Here is a 12,003-nt window from a genome sequence, read left to right as displayed (position 1 = left end):
TTATATAGTCTTCTTTTGATGAGGACGTTGAGATCGTTTAACTTTTTGAATTCCCTGCTTTTTTGATGTTTTTTTCCCTTTCTTTTGCTTTTTCTTTTGGCTGACCTGCAAAGAGAGGGGGGAAAAGGACATTGTTTCTTCATCTTACCATATTCCCTTTCTGATATTATCATTGAACTCTCTAGGTCGTGGCCCTTCTTCATCCTCAAAACAGGTTTAAAGTGCTTTACTCTCAAAGGGGCTCCTTTCAATTCTTTCTACTTCACCCACTTTGAGGAGGAGGCAACAGCCTTCTAATTGGTCTTCTCTTGTCCATTCTCCTGGCTCATTACTACCCTCACTCCAACCTTGCTTATGACTTAACTGTCGCAAGTACAACTTTCTGAGGTTGGTACTGTCATCAACTACTTTTTACCCATGGGGAGACCGAGGCTCAGAGAGTGTAACTTGCCCAAAGTTGCATAGCTAGTATGTGGCAGAACCACTAGTCTATCAGACTCCAAAAGCCACACTCCCAACTACATATTCTGTGTCCCTCTCCAGACATAACGCCTTAGCATGTCATACAGGACACTTTCCACTCTGTCCTGGTCTACTCTTTTACCTCAATCCCTTAATTCCCTCCATAAAAACTCCATCCACATTACTAGAGGCTCCCTGAACACAGCAAGCTCTCTCATGATTCTACCTTTCATGATGTCCTTGCCCTCCTGGTGAACTACTTATCCTTCAACACCTAAATCAAATGTCACCTGATATGAAAAGTCTCCCTTAATAGTTTCTCCCTGCCCCTCCCTTCAGCAACATCACTTACTGCTTCTTCTATAATCTTCAAGGTTCTTGTTCATATTTTTATTTAATATTTGAAATTGTACTTTAATTTATTGTTAGAATATTGCTATAGCAGGACGGTACTGTATCTTATTACCTTTCTATTCTCAGTGTCTACTATTCAGTTAAATACATATTCATTGTGTTAAATAAGAAAGATAAGCTCCCTATGCTCATGGAACCCACATTCTAGTGGTGTAATAGACAAGTGCTACTCTATGCAGAAATATAACTATATACCAAAGTGAGGACATCATTCTAGTAACAAAACACGAATACAATAATAAGAATTTTTAAAAATGTACCTTTAAATACCTTTAAAGGAACTACATAGATTCTTTGTCTTCCAAAGTTAATTTCTAAGAGAAAAAAAAATTGTTCCTTCTTTTCACTAACCTGTTTCTCCCACTCTTTCATCAATTTTTTCACATTTGTTGAATCTGGGTTTAGACATGTTTGAGTCCCATTCTTCATTATAGCACTGCCAAAGTAATAGCAACAAGATTTTAACTTTTTTTAAAAAAGATTTAACTTTTAATAATTTAAATGCTTCATCTTATCCTCAGAATTCAATTCCCCAATTAGAGTGTACTTGAGTCATCACTGTAAGCATCTGAGAATCCCAGTCTTTTTTCCTGCCTCTTCATTTTCATTTTATTTTATTTTATTTTATTTTGTTTTATTTTATTTTTTTATTGATTTCAGAGAGGAAGGGAGAAGGAGAGAGAGATAGAAACATCAATGATGAGAGAGACTCATTGATTGGCTGCCTCTTGCATGCCCCACACTGGAGATCGAGCCTGCAACCTGGGCATGTGCCCTTGACCAGAATCGAACCTGGGACCTTTCAGTCTGCAGGCCAACGCTCTATCCACTGAGCCAAGCCGGCTAGGGCAGCCTTTTCATTTTCTAATCAAACAAGGGACTTAGAGAAATCTCTAGGATAGCACATAACCATAAATTTAAAAAAATCCCACAGGTATATGCAATGAGAGAAACATATCTAAAGATGATATTGATTATTTTGTCCTGGAAATAGCTATTTAAGCTTAACTGAAGAAGCAAAATAGAAAAGTTATCAATATACCTACTTTTTTTCCCAGAAACAATGAAAATCAGCATGAATTTTGCCAAATTTTCTAATGAAACTACTTAAAACATGATAAAATGTTATCCTAAGATAAGATTAACAGACTGGTTGAGTTTTGTTAAATTACAGCATACTCTCCTTGAATAATTCAAAGATTTTTTTCTTTAATTTATCAATATAATCTGAGAATAAGAGTAGCCAGTCTATATATCATTCTTGATTTAGGTTTCAAAAGACTTAAGTGTAAACATGTACTTTAACTTAGCAATTCTAATTTCTAGAAAGGTATTATTAGTAGGAAAGAATTCAAGACACAATATTGCCATAATAAGAGTTTGATTTCAATAGGAAAAAATAGAAAATAACCCACAATTAGCATTGGTCATACAGATTATGGTACATGCATATGATGGAATATAATTTGACCATTAAAAATGACATTGTCAGAAAAAGATGGTATGACAGAAAATGTACTGACATGAAGAAACATTCATGATATAGTATTAATGAAAAAACAGTATGTAGGGTATGATTTTATTTTTGTGTGCATATACTGTATATTGTATTTACAAATATATGTATATATTTTTTGTGTTTATATATGTACACACAAAGCAAATGAGAGAGCTCTGGAAAACCACATACCAAGAGATTAACAGCATTTGTCACTGGATGGTAGCATTATAAATAATATTAATTTTTTTTCTTTTGGGTTATCTGCATTAAACATTTTCTCCAATGAACATATATTACTTTTGTGATGTCTTTGTTCTGAACCCCCACCAGAAATTACTTGTTGGTTGTTGGGTTTTTTGTTTGTTTGTTTTTTAGAAAAGCAAGAAGTAGGCAAGATTTGCAGAGGAGCAACAATCTGAATTTTAAGTGTCTGCGTAGGCAAGCATTCTGAGGGTAATAATCACACTAAATTTAATGTTCCTTCCAATAGGATACATGCATGTTGGATGAGATTTTACTTACATGATTTCAGTTTTCTCACAAGAAGGACTTGGGGAAAACTGTTTAAGGCCCTTTAAGGACTTTAGGTGGATCATCCCTTGGTTGGTGTTGATGCAGAAACAGCGTCCTTTCTTCATTATTGGGACTCCTAAGAGAAAGGGAATGGATAGCACATACCTGTTTAGGGCAATGTCTCAATTTAGGTGATCCATCAAAATGATACATTTGACTTAATCATGGTTATTACTATCATTTCCTGAGTTTCTAATAATCATTACCACAAACTTTGAAGTAGGTATCACTTTCATTTTATAGACAAAGAAGTTCAAGTTCAAAGAAGTAAAGAACAAAGTCATTCAGCTTTTAGGGGGCAGGGAAAGAGTTTGAATCCAAAGGCATTGCTCTTAACTGCCATATTCTACAACCTCAGGAAAAAAGATTTTCACAATATTTAATAAATGCCTATTGCAGGCCAGACACATGGATACCCAATTCATGGGTGCTATGTGGGCCACAGTTTCCTAAGCAATTCCCAAAGCCGTTTTATTACATGACCTTGCAGTTGGTGCTGGTTTGGACAGAAAGCTCTACATATAATAACCAATTACCACTACCATCCTCATCCTCCCCACTGCCTTGCTTTTCAATAGTGCTTTAAACTTTTGGAAATTCTTTAAAATACACTATCTTTATTCCTTAATTATTTCATTTATTCAACATATATCATATATTTACTTAGTGCTTACTATATGCCATACATCATGAGGTAGATAGAAAAATCATAACTATAAAATATCCATTTTTCAGCGGAGGAAACTGAAGTCTAGAAAAGCTCACTAATTTGCTTAAGGTAACAAAGGCCAATAGTAAACAAGTTAAGAACAATGTCTCTGATTATTGGATCTTTAATTATTAAGCACAGAAATACTTATTAAGAAACAATATTAGGGTAACAAAAATAACGTGATGCCAAAACCGGTTTGGCTCAGTGGATGGTAAAAATAACTTGAAGTCTTTAATCTCATTATCTACAGTTCAATAAACATTTATTGAACATTTACAACCTTCCAGGAATTCAAACACCAAGACTGAGAAGACTTTTTTGATTTGGCAAGTCTAAGATAGAAACTTTGGATAATCAACCACATCAATCAGCTTTTATTAGTGACTCATATCACTTTCTGATGCATGCAATCACCTCTACTAGGCAATTCAAGAGGCTTTTATAGCAATTTACATCTCTGAATTTATTAACCAAATGTGACTCAGAACCCCTTACCTCGAACTCCAATCAGAGTCAGGAAGATGATACCCAAAAGGAGAGAAACACCACTTTTCTTCATAGCGGTAGAATGGAGTTCTACTGAGTCACTCCTCTATTGGAATTCAAGCCTGGGAAATTCTTTAGAGAACATGCTATTGAAAATCATATTTATATAGGAAAACATTTTCCCTCTGAAGCTCTGATTGGCTAGTATTCTTAGCTGATCTAGCTAAACTGACCACAAACAATTGTGCTGGGGGAAATCCTACTCTCAGATCCAAGGGAATTTCTGCATGTTTTGTGTCCATTTCACATAAATGGGTGGTTTATAGTAAGGGATGTGAAACCAGTATCACTGGCAGCCTTTAGTATACTCATAGCTGCTCACCTAGGGTGAGGAATAGGTTATATAATGATATCATACAACAAGAGTTGGAAATGTGGTTTCCAGATGGAGAATACTGAAGTCCAGATAAGTAAAACACTCTTCAAACTTCCTTACTATTTATATAATATATGGCTGACTTATTTTCTTAACATATGATAATTTCCTCCAGGACCAGGTCATTTCCTACTGTGATAAGCTTCCTTTGTTTTTTATGCCATCACTGCTACAGTTTATTGTTATTTTTAATGGTTGAATTAGTTAGAAAAAGGAATCAGTTGAAATACACAAATGGGACTACATAAAACTTAAAAACTTCTTTGCTTGCATCAAAGAAAACAATCGACAGAGTGATAAAAACAACCTATGAAATGGGAGAAAATAACTGCAAAACATATATCTGATTAAGAGTTAATGCCTAGAATTTATAAGAAAATTCTACAACATAGCAACAGCAGCAACAACAAACCTGATTTCTAAAAAGGGAGAGAAATTTGAATAGACATTTCTCTAAAGAAGATATACAAATTGCCAATAAACACATGAAATGTTCAATATCATAATCATAAAAGACAGGGAAATGCAAATCAAAACCACAATGATATATCATCTCGTATTCATCAGGATGCCACTATCAAATATATATAGTGGAGTTCAATTGCTTGCTATGACATGCGCTGACCACCAGGGGCGGCACAGAATGAAGGAAGGCCCCGGCCTGCAGCTGGCAGCCTGGGAAGGAAGGCCCTGATCAGCCCTGATGGCCTGCCAGGCCTAGGGACCCTACCCATGTATGAAATTCATGCACCGGGCCTCTAGTTAGAAAGTAACAACTGTTGGTGTGGATATGGAGAAGTTGGAACCCTTGTGCACTATTGGCAGGAATGTAAAATAGTGCTTCCATTATGGGAAAGAATATGGAGGCTCCTCAAAACATCAAAAATAGAATGACCATATGATGTAGCAATTCCACTTCTGGGAATAGGTCCAAAAGAATTCAAAGAAGGATCTCAAAGAGAAATTTGCTAACCCATGTTCATGGTAGCATTATTCACAACAGCCTTATTTGCAAAGGTGAAATCACCCAAATGTCCACTGACAGATGAATGGATGAAGAAAATGTGGTATATACAAGCAATGAAACTTTCAGCAGCCTTAAGAAAGAAGGAAATCTTGCGCCATGCTACAACATGGATGGACCTTGAGGAGATTATGCTAAGTGAAATAAGCCAGTCACAAAAGGACAAATATTTATCTGAAGTATTTAAAGTCAAATCTAGAAGCAGAAGGTAGAAAGGTGGCTGCCAAGGGCTGGGGAAAAAAGGTGAGGTGAAATTAGTCTTTAGTAGGTTTCAGAGTTTCAGTGTTGAAAAATGAAAAAGTTCTAGAGATATGTTGTACAATAATATGAATATACTTAAGACTACTGAACTGTACAATTAGAAATGGTTAAAATTGTAAATTTCATGTTATGCATTTTTTTTTACTATAATAATTAAACAAACAAAAAAAGAGTAATGCCCTGGCTGGTGTGTCTCGGTTGCTGGAAGCATTGTCCCTGTACACTGAAAGGTTGTAGGTTCAATTCCCAGTTAGGACATATACCCAGGTTTCTTTCTAGGTTGATCCCTTCTGGGGGTGTGTACAGGAGGCAACCAATTGATGTTTCTCTCTTGTATCATTGTTTCTCTCTCTTCCTTTCCCTTTCTCTCTCTCTCTCTCTCTCAAAAAAAAAAAAAAAGAGTAAGGGATCAGTTGCATGTAATGGAGACCCAAATTAATAGTGGCTAATTAAGATAAATGCATTTCTCCTTGAAAGAGGCAGGTTGATTAGAGTGTGTGCGGTGGTTCTGCTCCATGAGGTCTCCTAGGCTCTAATCTCATTGATTCATTGCCATCTCCAGGTTGCTGCCCTCCTGCACATAGCCCAAGGGGCTTTGCCACCATGTCTGCTTTCCAAGTACAGGATGGTGGGAAGGCAGAAAAGGGCTTGCTCCTCATTTAGACCCATTCTGGATTGTACTCATCACTTTCCATCATCTGCCATGAGCCAGAACTTAGTCACATGGCCATACCTATCTGCAGGGCAGGTTAAGAAATGTGACCTTTATTCTGGTTGATCCACTAAAGTTTGGAGGTTCATTATTATAGAATAATGCTTCTCAACTTTTTTTTATTAGTTCCTCTCCTGAGATTAATTAAGTTTAAATTAACTTAAATTTAAATTAAATTATGCCCTGGCCAGGTTGCTGAATTGGTTGTAGCATCATCCCATACACCAAAAAGGTTGTGGGTTTGATTCCTGGTCAGGGCACATATCTATGTTGCAGGTTCAGTTCACATTTGGGGCACATATAGAAGGCAACCAATCAATGTTTTTTTCTCTCTCTTCCTCTCTCTCTCTCTCTCTCTGTCTCTCTTTTTAAAAAATATAATTTTATTGATGTCAGAGAAGAAGGGAGAGGGAGAGAGAGATAGAAACATCAATGATTCTCATTGATTGCCTGCCTCCTGCACACCCTACACTGGGGATCAAAGCCACAACCCGCGGACTGGGAATCAAACCATGATTTCCTGGTTCATGGTTGACGCTCAACCACTGAGCCAAGCCAGCTGGGCTCTTACTTTCTTTCTTAAATCAATAAACATATCTTTGGGTGAGGAAAAAAAATTAAATTAAATTTTTTCCTAAAGAAAAAAACTTAATAGTCATGCACTGCATGATTTTTTGGTCAACAATGAACCACATATATGAAGGTGGTCCCTTCATATATGTTATAATGACATAATGATATAATGAGATTATAATGGAGCTGAAAAATTCTTATAACCTAGTGCTGTAGCTGTTGTAACATCATAGTGTAAAGACTGCAAAAGTCAACATGGCTGTGGTTGAGATTGTAAACCACTTTAACCTGGGTGTGGATGAGGATGACACTGAGGAGCTCTTAGAAGTTGTTCCTGAGGAATTGATAAAGGAGGAGTTGTTGGGACTGGAACAGGATAGTATAGTTGAGCAAAGGAGGCAAGAGCAAAGGAAACTGCTGAAGAAAAAGAGAAACCTCAGAAAAATCGGAAGACATCAAGATGCCGACTTACCATTCTTCTCTCATGGACCCTGATAATAAAACTCACTGGGAAACATGGCACTGTTGCCCATCAGAAGTCAGTTCAAATGACCTGCCCCTAGAAAGACAAAAGACACAGATATTGCGGATGAAGCCATCTATTATTTCAAGGCCAATGTCTTCTTCAAAAACCATGAAATTAAGAATAAAGCTGATAGGACCTTGATATACAAAACTCTCTACATTTCTGAGTGTCTAAAGGAACTCCAAAAGAGCAATTCTAAAAGCAAGGTGAGAAAGTAATGCATAGACTGGGAATCACTAATTTTCCCATTCCTGGAGAGCCTGGTTTTCCACTTAACACAATTTAAGCCAAACCTTCAAACAAACAGGTAGACAAAGTGATGAGGGCCTATTTGTAGCAGTTAAGGCAAGAGGCTGGACTGAGACTTTGTGAGAAAGTTTTTGAGCCTCAGAATGATAAACCCAGCAAGTGGTGGATTTGTTTTGTGAAGATACAGTTCATAAACAAGAGTCTTTCAGGACCTAGACAGTGAAGAGAGTGGGGCAGACAGTTTCCACAGCTGTGGGCAGCATTTTACAGCAAGATGTACATAGTTCTTTGCTTGTATTTAATAAGGTTTTATACAGGGAAAAAGAAAAAGAAGAAAACTCAGTGAAGGATTTAGCAGAAGCTTTTGCAGACCTTAGCAAGCTCCTTAAAAACGCTTGAAAACATGGACCTCAACACCAAAAGGTTTTCATTAATAAAGGGTGGGAAAGGAAAGGGTGTTTAAGCTGCTGCTCCAACTCGATCAGTAACCAAAGGAATACAGTAAGTTCCTAACCAAGGCCATCCGAGGGACCAGCCATGTACACTTTCCAACAGTTCCAATTAAAAAGATAAATGATTATAGAAGGCAGTGCCTATTCTTTCTGTATCCTGATAAAAAAGTAGAAATAATTACTTCCAGATTTCTTCCCATGACCCCCAACTCCAGGTGCTTAATGGTCCTACCTTGTCTGCATATTCTCTTCACCTAATATAAAACTGTTAATCCTTGAATGCATGCAACTAAAACTGCTGCTGTATAGCTGTAGTTTTCTTTGTCCTCCTGCCTCTGTATAAGCATCTTCTCACTTTCCTAAAGTCGGAGCACTGTTTAAAGGCTTCTTGGAACTCTGCTCTTGGATATGTCCTCAAATAGGTCCAAATAAAAAACTCCTTTTTTTAATCTACAAAGGTTCAAGTCTTCTTTTTGTTGACAAAAGGAATGTTCATGGTGCAGTATCTGCTTACAAGCAAATTTGTGGTGAAAAACAAACCTAGCAAACCACATAGACATATTTCTGAAAAGAGTGACACCTCCTCAAGAGCCTCAGGCAGGCCCTCCAGGAGGTGTTCCAACAAAGGCATTGCTATCCTAGGAGATGATAGCGCCATGCGTGTTATTGCCCCTGAACACGTTCCCTTTAAGTGGGACAAGATGTGAAAGTGGAAGATAATGATATTCATAATCCTCACCCTGTGTAGGCCTAGGCTAATGGGTATATTTATGTCTTAGTTTTTTAAAAAAGTTAAAACAATTTTAATAGAAAGAATGCTTATAGAATAGGAATATAAAAAAAGAAAATAGCCCTAGCCACTTTGGCTCAGTGGATAGAGCGTCAGCCTGAAGACTAAAGGGTCCCAGGTTTGATTCCGGTCAAGGTCATGTACCTTGGTTGTGGGCACATCCCCAGTAGGGGTGTGCAGGAGGTGGCTGATTGATGTTTCTCTCTCAATGATGATTCTGGCTCTCCCTCTCCCTTCCTTTCTGTAAAAAATCAATAAAATATATTTTTAAAAAAAGCTTTAAAAAGAGAAAATATCTTTGTAAAACTGTATAAAGTATTTGTATTTTAATGTGTTATAAAAGAGTCAAAAGCTTAAAAAAACTAAAAGATTTATAAAGTCAGAAAATTATAGTAAGTCAAGGTTAATTTATTGTTGAATAAGTTTAAAAAATAAATTTAGTGTAGTCTAAGTGTACAGTGCTTATAAAGTCTATAGTCGTGTACAGTAATGCCCTAGGCCTAGGCCTTCAGATTCACTAACCAGTTGCCCAGAAAAACTTCCAGTTCTTCACGCTTCATTCATAAGTGCTCTATACCAGTGGTCGGCAAACTTATTAGTCAACAGAGCCAAATATCAACAGTACAATGATTGAAATTTATTTTTATTTTTATTTTATTTTATTTTTTTAAATTACTTTATTGATTAAGGTATCACATATTAGTCCTCAAACCCACCCCCCCTCATTCCCATCCCAAACCTCTCCACACGCATGCTTGAAATTTCTTTTGAGAGCCGAAAACCGACTTCTGCGCATGGGCCACAAAGTTTCAATCGCACTGTCCGTGCGTGCCCGCACGTGGTATTTTGTGGAAGAGCCACACTCAAGGGGCCAAAGAGCCGCATGTGGCTCGCGAGCCACAGTTTGTAGATCACTGCCCTATACGGACCTACTATATTTTCTTTTATACTGTATTTTTACTTTACCTTTCCTATGTGTAGATGTGTTTACACAAATACCTACCACCTATATATATATAAAAGGTTAAGCAACTGCAACTGGCCGACTGGCCAGTAGCTATGACATGCACTACCACCAGGGGGCAAATGCTCAACGCAGGAGCTGCAGAGCTGCGTTCACGTGGCAGCTGTGGTTCTCGGGTGATGCAGCCAGAACCAGAGAGAAGGGAGCCCGATTCCGGGGTGTGTCACCCGAGAACTGCCCTCTCACAATCCAGGACCCCTCGGGGGATGTCAGAGAGCCAGTTTCAGCTCCATCCTCTCAGGCCAGGTGGAGGGACCCCACCGGTGCACAAATCTGTGCACTGGGTCTCTAGTTGTATTATAATTGCCTACAGTACTCAGTATAGTAACATGCTGTACAAGTTTGTAGCATAGGAGAAATAGGCTATACCATATACTAGTACAAGCATACTTCATTTTATTGGGCTTTGCTTTGTTGTACTTAACAGGTGTTGCATTTTTTTTTTACAAACTGAAGGCAAGCCCCTCACTGGCAAAACGATTATGACTCGCTTAATTTTGTTACTTGCTATATTGTGGCGGTCTGGAACCGAACCTACAATATCTCCCAGGTGCTCCTGTAGCCTAGGTGTATATTACCTGTACTAGTTATCATCTAGGTTTGTGTTAAGTGCACTATGATGTTTGCACAATGATGAAATCGCCTAATAACACATTTCTCAGAATGTATCCCAGTCATTAAGCAACACATGACAGTATTAAGAAATAAGTAAGATTTTGTTGGGTAGGGTTGAACTTTGGTGTGCCACTAATCATTGTTAATATCCAAGATTTTTTTTTTTACTCTAAGAACCAATTTTGTCCCCTTGAGGACAACATTCCCCACCTACCCAAATGAGAATGCATGCTATAAAGTAAGGGGGTGGGGGGGACAAATATTAGGATTTTCTGTTACATGGTGCACATTTTTGGACTAGTTTCTAGTATTAATGCTTAAATACAACATTACTGAAATCTTTTTGAAGAAAACCTGTGGTGATACAGCTTATTCATTTGGTTATGCTTAATTTTGGTAATTACTGTGACTATGCATAAGGTGGAGGTGGGTTCAAGTCCAGATTTGCTACCTAATGACAGTGCAAAATACTTAACTTTTTAAAGCCTCAGTTCTCTCAGCTGGGAAAACTACTACTGACCTCACAGGTTGTTAAAATTATGGCAACAATGCATTATCAACTGCAAAGCCTCATAGAGCTAGTGGCATTCTTTCCAAGCAAAGAAAGACAGACGAAAACTTCTTAGAATAAAGACTAAGGCCCAGCATTGCCTTCCCTTGCCCACTTTCCCAGCCTCTTTTTGCGTAACTGCTCTATCACCCTTTATTTCCTCAGATCCTTAAAGGGACAAGGCTCCTTCCCGTCGCACTGTTCCTGCTCATGCTGTTTTCCTGCTTGCAATGCTGTGCCTGCTCCGCCTCCCTACCCTGCTGCCTAGCAATCTGACCCACCGAAGATATCCAGGATGGCATGTCCCCTGAGAAGACTTCCTTGATCCTCAGACTGGGTGGGGTCCTCTTCCCTATGCTCTCATGCCACCTCGCGCCTGTCCTGGTTCAGCCCATTTCCAAGGCCATGTTAAGTTTATCTGGAATCCTATGGCTAACATCTCTTTCTGCCACAGTGAGGGGGGTGTTGGAGAATCTACGCTGAGCACAGGGCCTGGCACACAGTAGGTGCTCAGTAGATATGCGGACAGGAAAGAAGGAGCCAAGGAACCAAGGATCCCAGCCTGGCTTCGCACTGCGCCTGTGAAGTGCTGCCAGGCTCCCTGGGGGCCGAGGCGCGCACTGAGCATGCCCAGCCAGCCAAT

The 12,003-nt window shown here is 38.4% G+C and overlaps 1 protein-coding gene and 1 pseudogene across 2 annotated transcripts; one reads left to right on the top strand and one right to left on the bottom strand.

Annotated features, from left to right (window-relative positions):
* On the bottom strand, positions 1 to 7,656 carry CXCL9 (C-X-C motif chemokine ligand 9; the record flags this gene model as incomplete). Its single annotated transcript, XM_079760828.1, has 5 exons — positions 7,627 to 7,656; positions 4,158 to 4,280; positions 2,900 to 3,026; positions 1,228 to 1,312; positions 1 to 105 (listed from the first exon to the last, which is right to left on the bottom strand). The coding sequence occupies exons 2-5, from the start codon at positions 4,219 to 4,221 to the stop codon at positions 1 to 3; spliced, it is 381 nt and encodes a 126-aa protein (XP_079616954.1). The 5' UTR covers positions 4,222 to 4,280; positions 7,627 to 7,656.
* On the top strand, positions 7,615 to 8,152 carry LOC307101263 (actin-related protein 2/3 complex subunit 3-like; annotated as a pseudogene). Its single transcript has one exon. The product of its transcript is annotated as an actin-related protein 2/3 complex subunit 3-like (transcript).
* The last annotated feature ends 3,851 nt before the right edge of the window (positions 8,153 to 12,003 follow it).

This window comes from Cnephaeus nilssonii, assembly GCF_951640355.1.
Source record: "Cnephaeus nilssonii genome assembly, chromosome: 1".
In the NCBI taxonomy this organism is placed as follows: Eukaryota; Metazoa; Chordata; class Mammalia; order Chiroptera; family Vespertilionidae; genus Cnephaeus; species Cnephaeus nilssonii.
The sequence above is the reverse complement of the archived record's forward strand: the minus strand, read 5'-3'. Positions and strand labels throughout refer to the sequence as shown.